The following is a 23,137-nucleotide window of genomic DNA, read 5'->3' on the forward strand; positions in this document are numbered from 1 at the left end:
AAATATTTATCTGATGCATTTTTACAGCAGTTTAATGTAGTGGCTTTTTTCAGCCACGAACATAACGAAAGGGTAGTGAATTTGCCCAGAGTGTAGGCTACTGTTGAGTTTTTAAAAATATTTTAAAGCATTTTCCCAAAATATGTGTCAAAATAAAATTTGTCACTAAAAATTATTCCATTTGCTGAAACAAGGAAAAAGTTATGGCCAAATGAAGACTAAAAAATACCCCTTAGTGGCTGAAAAAAGCCACAACAGCACATAAGGGTTAAACACCTCATTGTCGACTGAAAAACTATTAAAACTACATTGCGTGACACAATAACAGTAGTATTTAATCTCTAAACGTTACTTACTAATTAAATCATTACCAAATACAACCAAAAACAAACGTTCAGTCTTGCTTGTGAAAGGTACTTCCTCGAAAGCTGTTTTCAGTTGTGTGGCGATTTTTACAGCCCCAAGCAGCGCACAAAACAGGCATTTTTCTCAATTCCCGGTATGAGAGGTATGGGAAAGTTGATCTCCCCAATATGGCGGCGCCGTTGACGTACGCTATGCTTGACAACATGACAGTTGATGACAATCTCACAACACGTGCAGATCCTGCAGATGAGAAGATGACAGCTCTTAATGTCACTTTAACAGCACATATTACAGCTCAACCGCAAATAAAACCGACGCAATCAAACGACACATAAATGAGGGAACCGAGTACGGCACAAGACTCGCCTGTAAGTAACTTTTACTTTAGCATGACTAAAAACTTTTACTTTTTGTCAGTTGCTATTGTAGCGTTGCTACCTTTTTTAATCTTTGAATGAATCGCCCTCTGGTCAGATGGTTCAGGATGTTTTGGTAAGTTAAAGTTTCTCATTCTCGAATCTCATTCAAAACGGACACAGGTCATTATTTCACCGCAAAGAAATTGATTTGAATACAGGAAGTACTGAATCTCAAATAACCAGATAAATATTTACTTTAGTAAAAGTAGAAGTGACACAATGACAACCATACTTAAGTAAAAAGTACCTGATTTTAAATGTACTTTAAGTATTAAAAGTAAAAGTACTTGCATAATTTATTTTCTTAATGTCTATTTGCTACTGATTAATAAAACATTTAATTCTAACTCATTCAACCTAATACTCCTATAATGATGTTCAATAATGATGGGAAAAAAAATGTCACCATTTCTGAAACAAGCTTGCAATTAGGCAATATACACATCATGCTGCTTATCCTTACTATATAACTATGGCAGTAAACACAATTAATTTATGGTGTAATTCTGAACCTCTTGGCTTGCCATAATCCTAACCAAACGTATATTACACACGGTGCGTTTCCTATGCATGTAAAAAATAATTTTCGCGTATAAATTGCTCTATGAACGCACTGCGTGCGAGACGCATTTAGTGTGACCGGGTTGATATATCTAGAGCCTCCATTTTTGCACTCAGGTCTAAGTCCCATGGCCCTCTATCAGAATCCAGAGTTTCAAGAAGATCAGGGAAACTCAAAATTTCCACCAAAAAAAAAGAAAGAAAAAAAGACAGTGTTACCCCTGTCGTTTTTTTTTTGTGCGAAAAAATAAGTTTCTCCAATCTTCTTGAAACTCTGGATTCTGATAGAGGGCCATGGGACTTAAACCTGAGTGCAAAAATGGAGGCTCTAGACCCTTCCAGAGCTGAGATATTGAGATATTTATAATGGCATAAATGCTACTCTGGAAGGGTCTAGAGCCTCCATTTTTGCACTCAGGTCTAAGTCTCATGACCTTCTATCAGAATCCAGAGTTTCAAGAAGATCAGAAAAACTCAAAATTTCGACCCCCCCAAAAAAAAAACAAAACAAAAAAAAAAAACGACAGTGTTACCCCTGTCGTTTTTTGTTTTGTTTTGTGTGTGCGAAAAAATAAGTTTCTCCAATCTTCCTGAGCTGAAATATGGACATCCCACGTAGCAAACCACTATTTTTATAATGGGATAAATGCTACGTGGGATCTCAATATCTCAGCTCAGGAAGGGTCTAGACCCTCCATTTTTGCACTCACGTCTAAGTCTCATGGCCCTCTATCAGAATCCAGAGTTTCGAGAAGATCGGAGAATTTCAAAATTTCGACCCGAAAAAGGGGGCACCACCAACTCCTCGGATATGGCACATCAGACGGAAGGTAAGAACAGATGTAATATAATTCACCACAATTAACACTAAACATCTTTATGTCATCGCCAAATTGACACAAACACTTACGGTGGTGAAATCAAATGCTGCCACATAGTTGTGTACCAGGTATACTGTAAAGGCAGAAAGGCTGTTATGTTGCCATGCTTTTTGTATGAGCATAAATTCACCAAGATTAATGAAAATGGGCAATGGATGTTGTGTGGACATCACTAAACATCCTGAAAATGAGCTTGGCAACTCATCATAACCATAAACACTTCACAGTCAATTCCAAAATGTTGTGTGGGTAGCCCCTGTTTGAAGAAAGAACACCCATAATGAAGAATTTACAATGACTATTAACTAGGGTGATCAACAATCCTGTTTTCACATCCTGTCCTGGCTGTTTTTTTTATAAGTGATGAAAATGTCCTGGTTTTCAAAACATTGCTGGGAAAGATCAGCTCTACAGCAAAACATAGATGGGCAAACAAGGAGGATGAGGAAGAAAACTAAAGATATAAAGAAATATATTTTGTTAGTTCGTTTTTGTAAGTTTGTGAGAGATATTATTGGTCAATTTGGGGGTATTTCTTTTAGTTATTTATTATTTATATGTTTATTTTTCTAATACAGCAGAGACATTATTTCCACCATTATTTCAGTCATTATTTTTGAAACCTGTCAACATGTTGAGTAGCCTATCTGAATTTGTGTCTTGTGATATAAAATTTTTCTATCCATACAGAGGAGCAATAGCCTAATGTAAAATGTATTGAAATTATAATAAGGCATCTTTGAGTAAACTTTGAGTATCTGTTTTCCGGGTCGAGTATCCTGGTTTTCGGTAATCAATATATGGTCATCCTACTATTAAGTTAACCTTATACATGTTGTTCTTGTGCATTTTCATTGCAAATGATTATTACCTCAACATCCAGACCTGACTGTTCTTCCTAGGCATTGGCTTCTTGCAACAGCCCAAAACATAAAAAGACAACTTAAATACACACAGTATAATTCAACTTGGGAACACAGTTTCAGGAATGCAGAATACAATTCAGAAATTGGTTGAAACTTAAATTTTCAGCCAATAGTGAGCCTACGTGGTGACGTACAAAACAGAACTGCTGCTGTTTTTTTTTTTGTTTTTTTTGCACACAAAAAGTATTCTTGTCACTTGATAAACTTTTGGTTGAGCTGTAGTCACTTAGACTATTTTAACGATGTCTTTAATAACTTTTCTGGGCCGGCAAGTTTCAATCCCTTAAGAAGCCTATGGAGGAGTGATCCAGCTCTTGGATTTATTAAAAAATATCTTAATTTGTGTTCTGAAGATGAACGAAAGTCTTATGAGGGTTGGAACAACATGAGGGTGAGTAATTACTGACATAATTTTCATTTTTGGGTGAACTATCCATCTACATTATTTATCTAAAAAAAAATAGAATCTGCAAGTTAGTCTAAAAACTGGAAACGATGGAAATGTAATAAATTGAAACTAAATCTGTACAGTAGTATTGTACAAATATACAGTATATACTTTACTAATGAAAAATATATTTTATTTTATTTACCAATGCTGTTTTGATAACCTTTAAACCTTTGATAACTAAATTAAAATTAAGATGACACTTTCCTTCACAATTAACAAATGTAATCCTAAAAGGCTGGTTTTCTGCACACGGTTTTAGCCCTGTTCTGTTCTGGACTGAGTAACTCATTTGATGCTTTTCATAAGCAGTAACATCACTAGAGCTCTACAAAAGCAGCAGCAACATCAGCTTCTCAATCCAACCGACCACAATTCCTTGTTATTCTACTTATTAATATGAACATCATTCATTAAAAGATTTTCTATTCGAAAGGTCTAACGTTAGTTCAGCATGTCAACAAACCTAAATTACCCGACAGAGCAACTCATTTTACTGAAGAAAATGTCTTTTTGCAAAGTTACTTACCGGTGAATTATTCGCTCTCAAAGGGACGCCAAAATGAATGGGAGTCAAGGGAAATGCTAACGCAAGTGAAGTTCTGCTGCAAGATGGCAGCTTTGACAAGAACGGTTTGACCTAAAAACAATAGGTTACTATCGTAACCCCGGTTCTCTGAAACATCGAGTGGAGAGATCCACCTATGGGAAGGGCATCCGTACCTGACCTCTGCAGAAGCATCCAATTGCACCAAGTCTGGCTAGACAGACAGAAGCGCGCGGCCAATGCCCGATGAGGCCACACCCCTCACCCACGGGCATATAACATCTGGGCGCGCTGCTATTCCTCAGTAAGTATATTCGCTTCTCGTGCGGCAAGCGGGGCAAAGCTGGTGGATCTCTCCACTCGATGTTTCAGAGAACCGGGGTTACGATAGTAACCTATTGTTCTCTTTCATCATCTCGTGTTCGAGATCCACCTATGGGAGAGACATGGACAGCTCCCCGATTGCCCAATACACTCACAGTGAGGTTCTGGAGCCAGAGAAGGACGGTCACCTCGGGGAGGCGGTGCCTGACACGTCCCTTAATCATGAGCCTGCGAAGGTGAAACCACACCTAACTAATGTGGACAAGCAGGACATGAAATACGCATGGGACACATGCGAGATAGTAACCCCAACCCACCAAGACATAATCTATACCCGAAAGGGGGGTGATTGGTGATTGGTGACAGGAATGAACATGGCCAGTCAGCCCATTCACTCCTAATGGTTATATATACCAACAGGGTTACAGGGAGGGGCTAAGACGACCCCACCCCTAGAACCGAATGTGCTACCGAGGTACTGGTGACATCCAGCCGGTAGTAGCGCACGAAGGTATGAGGAGAAGCCCAACTGGCAGCGGAGCAGATGTCCTGCAGTGACACTCCCCTAAACAGAGCCCAAGAGGTGGCTAAACCTCTTGTGGAATGAGCTCTGATGCCCCTAGGGGGCTGCACTCCCTTTGCTTTGTAAGCCATGGTAATAGCATCCACAACCCAATGTGAGAGGCGTTGCTTCGAAATTGGACTCCCTAAGTGAGGGGGAGCCCATGAAACAAAGAGCTGGTCGCTCTTCCGGAAAGCATTCGTCCTCGTCATATATGCCTGTAAGGCACGGACTGGACACAGAGCGTTCAGCCTCTGATCCTCTAGAGAGGTAAAAGGTGGAGGGTGAAAAGCGGACAGCTCCAACACCTCCGAAGTGAATGCAGGGAAGCACTTCGGCATGAAGGCCGGGTTAGGCTTAAGGAAGACCTTATCTCCACTAAGAGAGAACTTAGAGCACGAGGGATGAACCGAGAGTGCATGTAGCTCACTGACACGTTTAGCAGATGCCAAGGCCAAAAGCAAAGCTGTCTTGAGAGATAGCAGCTTAAGGGATATACTATCCAAAGGCTCAAAAGGGTGTTGAGACAGAGCTTCCAGCACCATGGAGAGGTCCCACTCCGGGACAGTTCTCCTGACGACTGGCAAAGAGCGGCGTGCACCCTTCATAAATCTGCGGATTAGAGGGTGCTGACCGACGGTCGAGCCCTCAAAACCCACATGACAGGCTGAAATAGCAGCCAAGTAGACCTTAATGGTGGAAAAAGACCTGCCTTTATCCATGAGGTCTTGAAGGAAACACAAAATATCAGGAACTGAACACTGATAAGATGTGATACCGCGCCCATCACACCACCCCTCGAACACTTGCCACTTACAGCCATATAAGGACCGTGTCGAGACGGCCCTGGCATTCTGAATAGTGGTGACCACACGCGGCGAAAGCCCAAGTGCGTTCAGGTTCGTCCTCTCACGGGCCAGGCCCAGAGAGCCACCCTGTCCGGGTGGGGGTGGTAAATCTCCCCGTTGGCTTGGGATAATAGATCCGTGCGAACGGGAAGGCACAATGGCTCGGCGTATAACAGAGGGATTATCTCCGCCAGCCACGGTGCTTTGGGCCATCTGGGTGCTATCAGAATGAGAGACAGGCCCTGCTCTCTCACCCTGGCCAATGTGGGAATTATCAGGCACAGGGGAGGAAAAGCATACAGGAGCACTCTCGGCCATGGGTGGGCCAGTGCGTCTACCCCGAGGGGCGCGTCCATGTCCCTTAGAGAGAAGAACATAGGACAATGGCAGTTTTCGCGCGAGGCGAATAGATCTACGCTCGCCCGTCCGAATCTCATCCATAGCATTTCCACTATCTGCGGATGGAGACGCCAATCCCGGTAGATTGGGTTTCCCCTCGACAGCAGATCTGCGCCGATGTTCAGAATGCCTGGGACGTGAGTCGCGCGTAGCGACAAGAAAACCCGTCTGCTCCACACCAAGAGCTTGTGAGCTAGAAGGTGAAGTTTCGACGAGCGCAAGCCGCCCTGACGGTTGATATATGCCACAGCCGTGGTATTGTCGCACCGTACCAGCACGTGATGTCCCTGCAGGCGAGGCAGAAAATGATTCAGAGCTTTCCAAATGGTCAAAAGCTCTAAATAATTTATATGTGCTGAACGTAGTCTGTTTGGCCACAGACCGTTCACCGTTCTGCCCTCCTGGGTGGCACCCCAGCCTGTTAAGGATGCATCTGTCGTCACCACTTTCCGCATCGTAACCGCCCCGAGAGGGGTTCCCCGTGCGTAAAAGTCTGCGTTCTTCCAATGGCGCAGGGCTGCAGAGCACGCGCGCGTCACTGTAACCGAGCGGCAAAGGTCGTGAATCGGGCTGAAATGTAGCGACAAAACCCATTTCATGAACGCCCTCATCCTCAGGAGTCCTAATGGCACAACTTGGGTGGATGAAGCCATGAGACCCTGCATCCTGAGACATGTGCGATATTGCACTTTCGCCCCTTCTCTGAACTGTGACAGACAGCTCATTAGAGAGCGAACGCGCTCCAGAGAGAGACGCGCTCGCATGGCAACCGAGTTCAACTCCAAACCCAGGAATATGACATTCTGACTGGGCGTGAGATTGCTCTTGCCCACGTTCACTTGGAACCCGAGCGATGTGATGTGCGCGAGCACACGGCCGGTGTCCTGCAACACCTTCTCCTTCGATTCGGCTATGATGAGCCAATCGTCTATGTAGGTCAGGATTCTCAGACCTGTTATTCTCAGAGGCGTTAAGCCCGCCTCCGCGCACAGACAGAAAGACCGGGGACTCAAACTGAGTCCAAACGGAAGAACTGTGAATTCGTAACATATGCCCTGGTAGGCAAAACGAAGAAACTTCCTGTGCGGAGGATAAATGCTTATGTGAAAGAAAGCATCTTTCAGATCGACTGATGTGAACCAGTCGTTCTGTTTTATGGCACGGGCGAGTGCGCCCTGTGTCAGCATTCTGAAATTGTATTTCCTCAAATGTTTGTTCAACACTCGAAGGTCCAAGATAGGGCGGAGAGAGCCGCCTTTCTTTGGAACCAGAAAATACCGGGAATAAAAACCCTGGTTCATCAGATTGGGGGGTACCACCTGAATCGCTCCCTTGTTTAAGAGAGATGAAATTTCCTCTTCCAGAATGTGAGAGGCTTTCTCTTCCGTGTGAGAAAAGAGAATGCCGTTGAAATGAGGGGGTTTTACTGCGAATTGCAATCTGTAACCCTGCATTATTGTGCGCATAACCCACTCGGGAGCCGAAACGGTTCGCCAAGCCGCTTCGTGGCTCGCGAGTGTCCCCGCTCGGGACAGAGCGGAGCTGTGTCTTGAGACCAACAGATTTATTTGTGATGCAATGGCGCCATCTCGTGGGCACACTAGAGGCGACATGCGGGGGTTCGGAGGGGATTCCTCTCTCTGCAGTGAGAAAGGTTCTCTCTGCGGAGAGAGGTTTTCCCTCCGAAACGAATTTGTTAGATTCGTTTTTATTTGTGTTTTGTGTGTTTTGTGCTGGGCAAACACTGGGGCCGAAGCCTTTATTGAAAGAGTGAGAGGAACAGAGTGAGGGCAGTGTGGTTTTGACACTGAACTTAACCTTCCTCTCACCAGAGGCCCCCTGAACGTGGGGGGAAAACACACATTCCTTGAACACACGGGCTGGGCAGTCTCGACAGGCGGCAAGCTGACCCATCCGCGGGACTCCCGGGGTCTTTTGGACGGGGGTCCTAGAAGGAGAGAGGAGTCCAAGGGTCTCGCGGCCCGTGAACGTGGACTGGAAGTCCCCATCGACTGAACGTCAGGCATGCCGCTTGCGTTTCGAGTGGTCGGTGGGGTTGGAATTAGCAGGTCTCCCAGCCGCGGCCGCGGCGGGAGCGGGCTTAACCCAGTGTTTGTTAGAGGGCGCTGGGTTATGATGTCGTGAAGGCGGTTTGTTTCGGGACTTTTCCTTGCCCTGGGGAAACTGACGTCCCGTGACCGGTGGGTTAGGCGAACGCACAGGGGGATTCTGGCGTGGACCTGACTTCCTCGGAAGGCAAAGTTTGAAAGCCTCATCCTCCTTTTTCTTGTCGTCGCACCGTTGTTGCATCAGTGCGACGGCGGGGCCGAAGAGAGCCCGGCCGGGCTCCACCGGCGCGCCCGCGATGCGCCGCTTCTCGCTGTCCGGGAGTCCCGACAGGTTCAGCCAGAGCGCGCGCTCTCCCACCACGGAGAGCGCCATGGAGCGCCCGCACGCTTGGACAGCGTGACGGGCGTTACGGAGGACGAGGTCGTTCACCGTGAGGATCTCCTTCCAAAGGATTTCGGAAGGATTACCTTTTTCTAGCTGTTGCCCTAATTCTTCGAGGATCTCCGCCTGGTAGGCGGAGAGGAGCGAAGAAACGTTAAGGGCCCTGACAGCCACAGACGAGGATTTATACGCTGCCTGGTGAACGGACGCAGCGAAACGGTCCATTTTGTTGGGCAGGACTGGCTTAGGGGGGGCGAGCAGCCCACCCTGAGCGGGGTTAAGGTGCCTGGCGATAGAAGGCTCGACGGCGGGGGGGTCACCCATACCGTGAGCTGCCATGTCCTTAACTTCGAGTCCCGTGAGACCGTGTCTGAAGTCGAGCGGATCGCTCCAATAGTTCCTCATGTGCTTAGCGCACGCCGGGAGGATGGGGAAGAGTTGTTTCCTCGGGCCGGGAGGGGGTCCCAACACTTTCCCATCATAAATATCCCTCTCCTGGTCGGTGGCGCTCTGAGGTGCTGGCCATTCGATGTTGAGACGAGCGGCCGCTCGTTCACACACCTCCAGGAGGATGGCTTGAGGAAGAGCCGCGTGAGCGGTAATCTGGGGAACGACAGAGGGCGGGAAGGCCTCCTCGTCCTCTGAAACCCCAAGAATGGCCGCATCCTCCTCTTCGCCAGAACCGGCCGGTTCGTGGGCGAGAGCGAGGTTATCCCCGAAGATGTCCTCCTCGGGGAAGGCGGGATTGGGCTGGTCAGCCCAGACGAGCGACGAAGCGTCCCGAGAGGCCCTCGGTGGCGCGTCGTCATCACCGTGTCCCCCGTCCGAGTCTGAGCCCGTGGGGCTGAGCTCGGAGCACTGTGTCACTGCTACCTTGAATCGACGTTTAAGCAGTTTCCTCGGCAGCAAGAGGCAGAAACTGCAGTTGTCTGGGTTCTCAAGGGCTTCCCGAGCGTGCTTAGGACCCAAACAGACAACGCAAAGCTGGTGGAGGTCTTTAGCTGCGATAAGGGCTCCACACGCGGCCGGGCAGGCCCGTGAAAAGCTATCCCCAGATGATGCCGTAGGCTTAGACAGAGACATAGCGAGGGAGAAAACCGTGGCGAGCAGCCGTGTTGTAGAACGGTGAGAAAAAGCTCCGAATGCACAACAGCAGTTGAATTTAATCTGCCACGTCCGGTGGAGGCTGATCAGGCCGATATGTCCTCCTGTAGACACGAGGTGAGCAGAGTAAAAACTAACCGAGCTGAGAATTGCAGAGATCGCGAGAAGCGAATGACAACTGAGGAATAGCAGCGCGCCCAGATGTTATATGCCCGTGGGTGAGGGGTGTGGCCTCATCGGGCATTGGCCGCGCGCTTCTGTCTGTCTAGCCAGACTTGGTGCAATTGGATGCTTCTGCAGAGGTCAGGTACGGATGCCCTTCCCATAGGTGGATCTCGAACACGAGATGATGAAAGAGAACATCAAAATTGAAAATACTGCGGAAACAAAGACACCTACATCTTGGATGCCCTTGAGGTAAGCTAAAACATACCAAAATTTAATTTCAAAGTGAACTCTCCCTTTAATGTCAACTAAACATTATCTTTACAAATGGGATATGTATAACTTAAGAAACAGATGCTTTGTAGACAATTGACTCTTTTAATCTTGCAGGGTTAAAGTGACATTAAATTTAGTGATAAATGCAGAATACTTGTGTCCAAGACAAAACAACAACAAAAACAAGCAGAAATACAACATGAAAAAATGTCACTTCACTGTCTCTAAAAGTGCAGTGAAACAGAACAATGGCTTTATTATGACCACAACTGCACATGTGAAGAAGATGGCAAAGTCTGCTGGATCTCTGGGGTGTTTCGATTCGCTGCACGTTTACCTCAGCCTGCCGCCAACCTTGCCCTTGCCACGACCTTTGGCACTGCAAGAGAAACATAATTATCAAACCATTTTATTTGGCTGCGTATCAAGAAGCATTATGATCCTCTCATCAATCCACTGACTTACTAAATCACTGCACTATGAGAACATAAAGTCGTTATGCTACTTAGTGTGCTATGGAAATTATTTAAATGATTTTGTGCAGTTTATTTCTAACCATAATGCTAATGCATTTCAGTTTTGACCTGGAACTGAGCACATTTATTTACCACAGACCCTGACCTCAGATCATAGACGATTATTTAACTGAGCATACCCTAATTAATATTCATGAGCTAAGGCTTAACTGGTGTTGTGACAACGCAGTAACCCCAAAAAACTAAACATGGAAGAGTCACATAACTACTTTGCTTCCATAATATGAATACATTACATATTTCAGAGTAGAAACAAATATATTTAGCAAGAAAAAAGTATGGTGAGATTATTTTTAAACTAGGAATTTGTTGTATTGTGAAAAAATTAATATTCATGAGCTAAACCTTAAAGTTGGCATGAAAGATTAGTTGCATTGGTCTTATGTGAGGGAACGAAGTACAATCCCATGAAGCATTGCGAACAGCATAATTGAATTATATTATTTATTTTCTTGGGAAAAAGGGGGTCTCAGACAAAAAAAAAAAAGGTTGGGAACCACTGGTGTAATGCACAAGACGCGAGACTGGAGCGCAACGGTTAAAGATGTCCATCTAGCACGGGTTTACATTGGAAAAATACAGTGGAAAAGTAGCACAGTGGAACAGAAAAAAAACGATCGGTGTGAAAGGCCCCTTACAGGTGACAGTTAAAAAATAAATAAAAAAGACAAAATGCAAAATTAGAAGAGACGCTTTTCATTCACATGCAAGGAAAAAGTGGCACTCACTCAGTCGCATGCAGTCCATGTTGCAGTCTTGTTTTATCCTACTGTGTTTCTTACCCTCGTTCGGCCTACAGATTCCGTCTCCAGAGGCAAACATATTCATTTTAAACTTACCGTTTCATTGGAGTCTCTCTCATTTATGTCCAATCAATATTTAATGTCTCAGCATTTACAATAATTCATATTTATCTGCATATACGAGTGCATTTTTGGACAAATTCATGTATTGTATGTGTTGAACAGTGAAGGTACGAACGGAAGGAGCCACTAAAACTGGTCGCATTAGGATTGAGTGTAAAGATCCTAAACATTTCCCCGTTTGACGTTGGGATTGAGCTGAACCACATGCTCCGAGCTCGCACCTGTCAAGAGCGTACGGTTTCATCGGGCCTGGGATCTGAGAGGAGCGGGATCTGTTGAGCAGACCAAACCCAAAACTGCTCTGTGTTGGTCATCTTAAAGAGATAGTTCACCCAAAAAGGAAAGTTCTCTCATCATTTACTCACCCTCATGCCAGCCGCGATGTACATGACTTTCTTTCTTCAGATAAACACAAACAAAGATTTTGAGGAAAATAATCAATGTATTCTGAAGCTAAAATACTCTTTAACCCTTTAAGTGTCACCTCCCTTTTTTGAATATACATGAAAATGCACATTTCAACTAAAATGGTTGTAATTCAAGAATGCATTGGCAGAAGTGAAATAAATTAAGTTATAGAAGTTTGAGTTTATGAAAACGTATTTTTCATATTTATTTTCAAAACATGGGCGACTCTAAAACGACAAAAAATTTGGGTTAAAATTTTAGGAGTTTCAAATTTTGGGTTGATACCTCAAAAAATGAGCTTTTAGTGAGATTTTGTTTGGGCGCAGTACCGAACGCTTCCACTAGGGCACAACCTGACTCCATGACTGCCCATATAAGGGCGCTGACATTTCCACATGTGTTTTGAGTGATATTAACCAATATTTCCACAATTTTCATACAATTTATAAAGTTGACATCCAATTCAGAAGTAGCATGGGAAGTTTGGCAGATTTTGATATGAATTCCACCTCTAAGAAACATATAAAAATAACAAGTATGTGCGTTATAGCTTCAAATGGTGAATCTATAATTTTCTTTATATTTAAAAAAAAAAGTCAGACCTTTTTTTTTCTAAAATAATTGAATGGATGCTATCTTTTGAACTTTTGGTATGAAAATAAACGGAGGTTTCTACCCTTCTTTCATGATTTTTCAAGGTCTAAACACGTCTTAGGAGGTGTAAAAAAAACATTCTTGTAGAAAAATTGATAAATTACGGCTCCTCTCAATCACCACATATGAAAACTAGAAATTGTAAGATTTCAAATGATATATAGTATGGCAAGATTAGTTTAAGGCCAGTGACACTTAAGAGGTTAAACTGTAAACCATCGCTTCCGGCTAACTTGTCCAAGGTGCGTTCACAAGTTCAGATTGACAAAGGAAAGTGTCTTGTGAATTTTGTGCAGAAAGTAACCCGTCACAACATCCCTATTGTGAACGCTCATTTCACAGCAGGCGGGAAGCAATGATTTATAGTTAAATAAAAGCATTTTTTCTTACACACCTACAGTATGTATAGTTTGGCTTCAGAAGACATTGATTCATCCACTGTGATTACCATGACTATCAATGTGTGTGGTTTTTCCACGCATCGAACAAGCAGCACCCATTATATGGACTCACAGAGGTGGCTTAGTTTCCTAAAAAAATTAGTTTTTGTTATCTGAAGATAGGAAGGCATGGCGTGAGGGTGAGTAAATGATGTGAGAATTTAAAGTTTTGGGGTAAACTATGCCTTTAACTAACAGCATCACTTCCTCTGAGCCAGACCTCATTGAAACCAGGGGAAAGTGACCAGTGTGGCTCAGGGTACTTACCTCTGGTGATCTTTGACTCTAGCCAGTAGCTGAGTGATCTGTAAGGAACACATACGGAGGCCTTGCTAAGCACAACAGACAATATCAACAGGACCAGCTGATGTGGGAAAACCTGTGGATTTGCAGCCTGACTGCAGCCGACCGACCGAGAGCCCAGACCCGACACAAATCTGACCCACAACAGTTACTGACAGCAGGCTACACAACAGTGAGGTGGCCCCCCCACAGCCAGTTACTTACAACTTCTGTTGTTCATTGATTCGGGTCTGGAGAACATTCATCTGGAAGCAAGTCACAGTTTAAGATCACAGCGCCAGTCTTTTAGGCCCTGTTTCATCTGGTGTTAAGATTATTTTCGGATCACAAGTAGAACATTCCCGTTCACACCTGGCGTCACAATCTAGTCTCTTTTGTCCATTTTCAACCACTTTTTTTCCTGATTTCTTTGAGGGGAGGGTCTATTTTTTTCTCTCAGATTTTTCGTTTTTTGATGTCATTTTTAAAGAGAAGACCAATTACAATCTCAGAAAAAAAGGTACAAAAGCTGTTACTGGGGCTGGTACACTTTTGTACCCAAAGGCTGCATTTTGGCTGTAATTGGTACATATTAGCACCTAAAATGTACATATTAACACATAAAATGTACTTATTAGAACATAAAATGTACATATTAGCACCTAAAATGTACATATTAACACATAAAATGTACTTATTAGAAGATAAAATGTACATATTAACACCTAAAATGTACATTAACACATAAAATGTACTTATTAGAACATAAAATGTGCATATTAACACCTAAAATGTACTTATTAGCACCTAAAATGGACTTATTAACACTTAAAATATAATATTAGCACCTAAAATGGACAAGTTTACCTTTTGAAAAGGTACAGCCCCAGTGACCGCTTTTGTACCTTTTTTTCTGAGAGTGTGTTAATTACAATAATAATGTGCATTATAAAAGTTACGTCTTAACAACTTTGCATTATATTTTATCGACTTTGTGTAGACTTGTGCTAAAAAAAAAACTGATACCAACATACATAAAGAAGCAGTTTTCTTGAAATTACGGCAATATGGCAAATAAAATTGTTATGATGATGTTTGCAACAAACAAATCCCATATTGAATGTAATTTTCGAAACATTTATGCAATGCTTTCTGTGTGAACACTTACGTCATATTTCTGCCTCTTCAGTTTCTCGCCGAGGTCGAACTTCTCGGCCTCCAGCTGCATCATCCACTGCCAGAGCTCGTTGGCCTTCTCTCTGTGGGAACCAATCAGAAGCTTCGTCAGTGTCCGTTTACGCCAACTGTGATGAGGTCATGGTCAGCGCTGACTTACTTCAGTTTATCTTCAGACAGATGATCGATGTTGAGTGGCTTCCTCCTATCCGCCAGGATCTTCTTCTTCTTCTCTCTCTCCGTCTGCTTCTTCGCCCCTTTGCGACCCTCGCCCTGCGAGACATGAATGATGGTGTTTGCAGCATATTTCACATGCATCTTAGGTTCATTGAGGTTTTTGGGATCAAAATCCAAAATCCAATTTCAACATTTCCTAGATATCTCTTTATTCAAACCTTCTGCTGGATTCCTCCGTACTGGTGTGTCATGTTGGTAAGAGCTTTCTTCTTCTTGGCATCTTCATCTTGTTTCTTCCTCTGTTCCTCTTGCTCTCTTCTCTCCTTTTCTTCCTGTTGAGAGATCCGACAGAAAGAGTTTGACTTGTATTCTAGCACTTAGCCTGATGGAGGTAAACGGCTGCTTCCTATTGGCTGAAGGGCGTGTCACTCACGGCCAGGCGGGCTTGTCTCTCCTTCTCCTTTTCTGAACGGACTCTCTGCTGCTCGGCTCTCTCCGTGCGACGCTTCTCCTGCACACAACACCAGACAGACACAACACTGTCACTCGCAAGCAGAGATGTATAAAGTACTAGAAACCCGGAGTAAAAGTACAAGTGCTCAATCAAAAAAGTGACTTGAGCAGAAGTTGAACTGCTCTTTAAGTGAGAAGTACTAAAGTATTCAACATTTTTTGTACTTAAGTATTGCAAGTAGTTTATTTTAAAATTCACTACTTAAGTACTAAAAATAAAAGTACAAGTATTGTGTCATGTAATTATTAAAGAAAGCAGTCAAAAGTTTGAACTAGCAATCAAATAAGGCGATTTGGCGGGATAAAAATTTGCTTTGGCGGCCGCCAAAAAATGTCATTGCAGGACAACCCCTGCATTAGTTGTCAATGTGTGTGTCAATCAATACCATTACCCTATAAAACTGGTGTGTGATTTAGGCAGCATGAAAGCCAACTTGCAACGAATGATTCGTAAAATTTACTAGCAGAACATTAAAAAATTATCGAAGTAAAAGTATTACATTTTATCGAAAATATCTACTGAAGTAAAAGTAGAAGTATGAGAAAAAAAAAGAGTACAGATACAGCATTTTAGTACTTAAGTAGTTCTACTTTGTTAGTATACATCTCTGCTCGCAAGTGACGACTGAATGTTTTTTTTTAGCATTTAAAGCTGTGTAATACAATTGTGAAATCTTCCAGATTATGCAGAACCTACGATTCTGTTGACCAGAGCGATCAGATCCTCTTCATCTTTCTTCCTCTGGATAAAATGAGCCTCAATCAGAGACTGAAGCTCAGATAAATCCTTCTCCTGACGCTTCCTGTGGATGTCCTATTACACACACACAAGATTGACATTAATCCAATATTCCAACGCATTCTCACCCCAAGGCGTCACCTTTGACCATGCTTCAATATTTGACGTTTTAGGCGCCCTTTAGCGTCACTTACATGACGCGATCCTACGGCGTCATCTAACTGACGCTAAAGGGCGCCTAAAGCGTCAGATATTGAAGCATGTCCAAATGCTTCCCAAGGCGTCAGTTAAGTGACGCCTTGGGGGTGAGAATGGGCTGAATATTCACAATAAGTGTGCTTATTTTGCAAATTGTGGATGACCGTTCACCCAGCTTGTAAAATACACACCTAGAAAAAAAGGGTTCTATATATGAAGCATAGGGTTCTTTATTCAACTCCAAAGAACCTTTAATGGTAAAAAAAGGTTCTATAATGATAAGAAAGCACCCTTTTGGCAACATTTTGTAGTTGTAAGAGTGTACCCATAACCGAAGCGTGTTATATTGACGCTAAAGGGTGCTATGTGTGTTGGATGTATACGCACTAGCAAAAGCGTCAGTATGTGACGCCTTGGGATGAGAATGCATTGTAATATTCCATTCCAACACTTTGAAGCGAATACAAGAAGTGATGTAATTTAAACTCACATCAAAGTCCACCTTATCTCCTTCAGGAATCTTTGGAGCAGTGATGTTGGGCATGAATCTGTAAAATAAGTGTTAGCCATGAGGACTGACGCTGGGCATTCTTCACGTATGAATTTAAGCAGTAAGATGTCAACATAGGACATACTTCGGCTTTGGTTTTGTCTCATCTGGGGATAAAACATATAAAAAAACATCACTGGCTAATAATACGTCACGCTAAGTACTTCACATGTCAGGCTCGACCAAAGCGAATGTGTGATTTTAGAGTTACCTGCGGCCTCCTCCTCTACAGGGGCTTCTGAAGGTGAACAATGAAAAATGTCACATTTAGAGAATTGCATTGACACATTTTTAAAAGTTGTTAGAAAAGAAAAGAAATGTTTTGATTTCGTAACAAATGCCCGGCTGAACGTGACGCCCCAATGTTCTGACAGTCACAATCATCACACATGCGATTTCAATTAGCTGATATTGCATCACGACATACGAACCTTAAACAGTTTCCCAATGCAGTTGTAATCATGGTAAACATTTGATTCAGATCATCGATCATCACATTTTGAATCAGTTTACAAGAAAATGTGAGATTTACATGCAACTGAACTGATGGCGCTGGCCACCCAGTGCTCGCATCACACACACTAAACAACCCGTCAATCCTTGAGACCATGCTATTACAAAATCAGCTGCAAAGTGCCACAAAACATGAGAAACTCCACGTCTTGCTGAATAAAAGCTGAAGAGCTTTACCTTCTGGTTCAGGTTCTGGCTCCTCTGTTGTTCAGATATGAAATAAGTTATAAATGGTTAAAGAATGAAAATTTACAGACACTTGTACATTATAAAGGATGAATAACCTCAATAGTCTTAACAACTGAAATAATTACCTTTTACTTCCGGAGCCTCTAATATAAGAACAGCAAATCAGTTAGTTTATAAAGACTAATAGGTAGAGAAATTATTAAAATACCATAACAGAACTATTAAGATCTGCCATTCAGGAGCAGATATTCTGACTGACGAAACATGAATTTTTTGTATAAAAGACAATTTTAGTTTATGGCAAGAGATTCTCTTATCAAATGAACTGAACTTGAGTTGCCTGAATGCAGGTCTTGGTTCAGATGGTGAGTACTAAAATGAATGAATTTCGTATTACGCACATATGTGTTGATCCAGTGGTTTAAAGATAGATGACTGATATTATTTAAAAATCATAAAACATTTAAATAATTGTATTATCAATAAAATGAGGGAATGATTACCTTCCACCTCAGGGGCTGGTTCTAATATGAAAATATAACATGAAATATTAAATATTACCTTGCATTGGTGATGGCAAATGTACAGAAAATGACCACAAAAAAAAAAAAAGGTCAGATCGATGCATTACCTTCCTCTGACGGAGGCTCCACTATTGAAGAGAAATCATTATTATGGAAAGGCTATAGTAATGCAGTTTCAATCTCATGAAGGTTATGCTTTTGTTTTCAATTATATGAAAATAATGGGTGCACAAATTAATGAATGCAATCTGAGTAAGTTTTAAAATTTTACCTTCCACTTCAAGAGGGGGAGCGAAAGAACAAATGAAGAAGGAAGAAATAATTGCACAAATGAGGATGAGTAAATGAATGAATTAACTGAGAATAAACTGAAATATCTGCATGCATGTGTGTGAAAGACTCTAGTCTGCAGAATGAAACTGACTTTGTTTTAAGTCACATATTGTATGGCAAGCCGTTTTAGCTTTTATTCATTTCCAGGATATGAAGTCTTGATATCAACAATTACATATTTTGATATCAACAATTTATATATAATGTTGTTGATATCTGTAATTGTATTTTCACTATTGAAATGTCACAATTGTTGATATCAAGAATTGATTTTTTTACTATTTTTGAGATCAATAATTAAATTGTCACTAGTTGAAATGTCTATTCTTGATATCAACAATTCAATTGCTACTGGTAAAAATGATCATTTTTGATATCTGAAAATTTATTTCTGATATCAATATTATTTCAGATATCTAAAATGGCGTTCTTACTAGTAACAGACTGTATATCAGAAATGAGTAAAAATGTAATTATTGATATCAAAAATGAACATTGTTACATGGTAGCAATTCAATCGTGGATATCAAGACACTTCAAACTAGTAACAGTTGAATTCTTGATATCAAAAATAAAGGTCTTTACTAGTAATAATTGTATTTTTGATATGTGAAATTGGAATTTCAACTATTAAGAAATCAATTCTTGATATCAACATTTGGTTTTGAATGGCAGAACATTTCACTAGTGAAAATGCAATTGTTGATCTCAAGAATTCATATCCTGGAAATGAATAAAAGCTAAAACGGCTTGCCATACATATTGTTGTATTAATATCTAAATCTAAAATATTTTGAAGTTACTTTTAAAGTGTATTCTCATGCAGGAGAAGCAACACAACACACAGTGAACACGGTTTTACCTTCCTCTTCGGTTTCCTCCACTACAGTGTGAACATAATAACTATTAGTAGCGAATACATTCAGAAGCATAATATTTGATCAGTCTTTGCATAATCAAGATGCTGAATCACGTTAACAAACAGATCATCTATAACCTTTGTCAGAACATTGAGATCCACCCAACAGCTTGTAAATGACATTAAGAAATAGACCACCAATGCAGTGGCCTATGATGCGATTTGCATGTGAGCATGGACCAAATGATGCGTTAAATGAATTTGACATGATCATTTAAACAACGGCATAAATCAACTCAGGCTCATCGGGAAAACATGCTTCACTGTGAAAGAAAAAAAAAAAGTTGCCACCTAAATTAAGTCATTTCAACTTAAATTACATTAAATTGACTTAAATAACCAGAGTTGAATCTTGTATAACTTAATCGGGTTCAGATTTTAGCGCCACACACTGAATATTTCACTTTTAAAGAGTCATGAAACAAGGTCCCTATGTTTTTCCAATGAGCCATAATACTTGCAGACAACAAGCATTACATTTTACATTCACGGACGGCACACAAGAGACGAATGGAGGGACTGACATCTGAGACAATGGGAAATGTAAACGGGCAGGACATTCACATACTTGACTTGATTCAACAATGTCACCCTGCACATTGGCCTACTGATATTAGTTGCAGCCTTGAGTAACTCAATTGTAATGGGCATGTAGCCGAGGACAAAAGCGATTCTTGGGGACCTAAAGTTTCTAAAATAGCACATGCACAGAAGCTGACAGCTCACAAAACTTCCTCCATTTCATGAAGACAGAATTAGTGATAGTGCATGAGTCTCAAACCGGCTTACCTTCCCTATAACATACGCACAGGGTGAAAAGAGAAGAAGAAAAAAAGGAAAACGGTTGACTTTAAGTTGGGTAATGAATTAAAAAGATGACACGTGAAATTAAGATAGATTTGTGTTAGTTATAGTATTCAATATTTATGCATTATATAGTATGTGCTGTACATACACTTGGTTAAATTATTTGGCAAAAGGACAAACTACAGCTACAAATTTCTTATGTTTAAAAAATGTACACTCTAAACAATGCTGGGTTGTTTTAACCCAAATGTTGGGTTAAAAATGCATTAAAAAATGTACAGTTGAAAGTGAAAGTTGTGAAATTACATTTTTAACCCAACATTTGGGTTCGTCCATATTTGACCCAAATTTGGGTTGAAATAACCCAGCATTTTTTTAAAAAACAAACAAACAAAAAAACTGCTGGGTTGTTTGAACCCAAATTTGGGTCAAATATGGACAAACCCAAATGTTGGGTTAAAAATGCATTTAAAAAATTTTAAGTTGTGAAAGTGAAAGTTGAGAAATTACATTTTTAACCTAACATGGGTTCGTCCATATTTGACCCAAATTTGGGTTCAAACAACCCAGCATTGTTTAAAACAGTTAAAAAGTAATGGCGTTATACGTACTGCACTTCCTCCTCCACCACTTCCTCTGTGTCCGCCATGACTAAGTGATTCCTGATGAAGCAAATAAGTTTAAGTTATGCATGTCAAATGAGTTCAGTTCATTTGCACTTCTTTTACTAACAGCAGAACAGTCTTGACATGGTCTACAAATCATCTTTAAAATTCTTCTACAAGTGACCCTGATCCCAGAGACAAACATGATGTTCAACCATATAGGGTTTATATACCGTGCCTAACAAGTGTTGAGAGAGCTGCAGACGTGTGTGTCCACCGGGAAATAAATCACTGCACAATAAACATGTGATGAATGAGTGAGGGTGGCTATTTTTGCCCGTAATAAAGTATGCGATATGGAACAGGTGCTCCACACTTTTCCAGACAATGAATTGGCTGGTCTCATCAAGAGCTGCCGCTCATTCTCTGAGTAAATCAAGAGTGCATGTGTCCTTGTCATCTATTTTTAAAGCACATTGTTTGCGCAGGACATTATTCCACAGCACCTACTGACATTAAAGACCCATCTAGTTTTTTTTAATGCAACTCTTTATGATTACAGTATGTGCACTGGCCCAAAAGGGTAAATGAAATATCAAAATACACTCTTAAAAATAAAGCTTCTTTATGAGAACTTTTAATGGAACCTTTCCATTCAACAAAAGTTTCTTTATGAAGTCGGATAAAGGTTCTTTGGATTTTGAGTGATCCAAACCATCATTTACACAATTTTCATACAATTTATGAAGTAGGGATCCTATTCATAAGTAGTATGGGAAGTTTGGCAAATTTTGATATTAATTCAACCTCTAAGAAACATACAAAGAACACACATGCGCGTTATACTGTAGCTTCATGCCACATCACAAATGGTGAATTTATTATTTTTTCTTTATATTTAAAACATTTCCAGACCTTTTTTTCTAAAATAATTGAAAGGATGCAATCTTTTGAACTCTTGGCATGAAAACAAACTGAGGTTTCTACCTTTTTGTTCATGTTCATTGCTATTTCAAAATAAAAGTCTGGACACGCTTTATAAGTATGTAAATATTTTTGTTGCAATTTGAAAAAAAAATACGGCTCCTGTGTATTTTATTTTGAAAATACACCAAATATGGAAACTAGAGATTGTAAGCTTTCAAATGACATATAGTTTGTCAATATTACTTAAGGTCTTTTCTAAGATATTATTGTTTTAAAAATATAATGGCAAGCATCCCTGACGGTGACTGACGGTAAAAGTTTTGGCTTTTTAATTTCAGCACACCAGTGCCTTGGAGTATTTCATCTTTAAAAAAAAAAAAAAAAAGATAAGTTCAAAATTGAGACATAAATTGGAACATGTTGATGCTTTATGTCATGAATAACATGACATTAAGAATGACATGTGGGAACTTGAGGAGAACCAACTTCATACACCCACACACACACACACACAAAAAAAAAACTAAAAAAGTTAATTTAGTTATGCTTTGGCAACATTTGACACCACTTGTCTTGGTTTGATTTTTGCTTTTATTGCAATGAAATCAAGTATCCAAATAGCTCCTGAAAGTTCAAAGGTTATCCAATTATCAAGTCTTATTTTCACTCAAACTCAACATCTATCTTTTCTGAGGGTCCTCCAACTAATGGCTCTTCGGAGATCATCTCGGATAAAGGTTTATCTTACATCGAGTCCTTGTGATAATGAGAGTGTAACAGAAGCACTGAGCGCAGCTTCTCTGACCAAATCCAGCAAGACTTTGGAGTTACGTGCGTTTTACGTTAATAAGCGAGGGCCAGTCGTACTCCTTCTGAAAGGCTGGAGTATCACAGGCAGGAATGTTGCCATTGATAGTCTGTATTAAGCAGCATTAAGAGAAAAACCCAAAGCACGCAAACCACCAGTCCCTCTGGCGAACAAGACAAGCATTGCATTGATGACTGAGGAATGAAGAGGGTGATCCTCAGGCCTGAGCTCACACATTATGCACAACTTTGCACAATAAATTTAATCCAGTAGGCATGAGTAGATTTTAGTTACAAATTAACTAATGCCATTTGGATCCAATAACAAAATCTGAAGCCTCTTACCTGAGATCTCACCAAGAAGAGAGAGAGAGAGGGGTGTTATCTCGATGGTCCAGGCAGCAGACAATTTCAAACTAACCCAAAGCTCACCTAATACAGACCTGCCAGATCATGTGACCGCACTGCTTTGCTCTGATTGGCTGCTGGAACTCAGCCTATTGTTAGAGGTAGTGGAGCATGACAGAGATATATGGCTTTAGTCTGATGCACACACACATCACAGGTGTTTTTCATTGGTCTCTTTATTGTAGTCACTGAGAATGATACAATGTTGCTCTGTATGGAACTATTGGCTACAAATGGTCATATTTGTAACAAGGTAATTGCATTTAAAGGTGGTGCGACTTGCATAGTG

General features: G+C 41.2%; 2 protein-coding genes across 7 annotated transcripts; both read right to left on the minus strand.

Moving 5' to 3' along the window:
* Positions 1 to 4,268: 4,268 nt before the first annotated feature.
* On the minus strand, positions 4,269 to 6,956 carry LOC120475754 (uncharacterized). The gene has a single exon (XM_039666424.2). It carries the CDS (start codon positions 6,954 to 6,956, stop codon positions 4,908 to 4,910), a length of 2,049 nt encoding a protein of 682 aa, XP_039522358.2. The 3' UTR covers positions 4,269 to 4,907.
* A 3,381-nt stretch (positions 6,957 to 10,337) lies between these two features.
* On the minus strand, positions 10,338 to 22,918 carry tnnt2e (troponin T2e, cardiac). Of its 6 annotated transcripts, XM_039660719.2 has the most exons (19): positions 22,786 to 22,918; positions 20,713 to 20,763; positions 20,084 to 20,088; positions 19,238 to 19,258; positions 18,314 to 18,319; positions 18,150 to 18,170; positions 18,022 to 18,042; positions 17,644 to 17,661; positions 17,507 to 17,530; positions 17,028 to 17,054; positions 16,902 to 16,923; positions 16,757 to 16,814; positions 16,027 to 16,143; positions 15,250 to 15,327; positions 15,035 to 15,148; positions 14,800 to 14,912; positions 14,632 to 14,722; positions 13,449 to 13,486; positions 10,365 to 10,656 (listed from the first exon to the last, which is right to left on the minus strand). In XM_039660719.2, exons 2-19 carry the CDS (start codon positions 20,748 to 20,750, stop codon positions 10,611 to 10,613), a joined length of 858 nt encoding a protein of 285 aa, XP_039516653.2. In that variant the 5' UTR covers positions 20,751 to 20,763; positions 22,786 to 22,918; the 3' UTR covers positions 10,365 to 10,610. The 6 variants fall into 6 exon arrangements, with proteins under 6 accessions (XP_088983367.1, XP_088983364.1, XP_088983363.1 ...); XM_089127241.1 differs by lacking the exons at positions 13,449 to 13,486; positions 18,314 to 18,319; positions 19,238 to 19,258; ... (1 more) ...; positions 20,713 to 20,763; positions 22,786 to 22,918 and having other exon boundaries at positions 10,338 to 10,656; positions 18,150 to 18,166; XM_089127239.1 differs by lacking the exons at positions 16,902 to 16,923; positions 17,028 to 17,054; positions 17,507 to 17,530; ... (4 more) ...; positions 19,238 to 19,258; positions 20,084 to 20,088 and adding an exon at positions 13,689 to 13,729 and having other exon boundaries at positions 10,476 to 10,656.
* Positions 22,919 to 23,137: the final 219 nt, after the last annotated feature.

This window comes from Pimephales promelas, chromosome 24, assembly GCF_988280905.1.
Source record: "Pimephales promelas chromosome 24, fPimPro1.hap1.1, whole genome shotgun sequence".
In the NCBI taxonomy this organism is placed as follows: Eukaryota; Metazoa; Chordata; class Actinopteri; order Cypriniformes; family Leuciscidae; genus Pimephales; species Pimephales promelas.

Excerpts from the sequence above, each read along its gene's own strand:
- tnnt2e (XM_039660719.2), bottom strand. The coding sequence starts at position 20,750 with ATGGCGGACACAGAGGAAGTGGTGGAGGAGGAAGTGCA. Across the intron at positions 17,055-17,506 it reads GCCAGAACCTGAACCAGAAG|AAGCCCCTGTAGAGGAGGAG; the intron begins GTAAAGCTCTTC and ends GTTCACCTTCAG. Across the intron at positions 10,657-13,448 it reads AGAGTCAAAGATCACCAGAG|TGCCAAAGGTCGTGGCAAGG; the intron begins GTAAGTACCCTG and ends TTTCTCTTGCAG.
- LOC120475754 (XM_039666424.2), bottom strand. The coding sequence starts at position 6,956 with ATGTCTCAGGATGCAGGGTCTCATGGCTTCATCCACCCAAGTTGTGCC.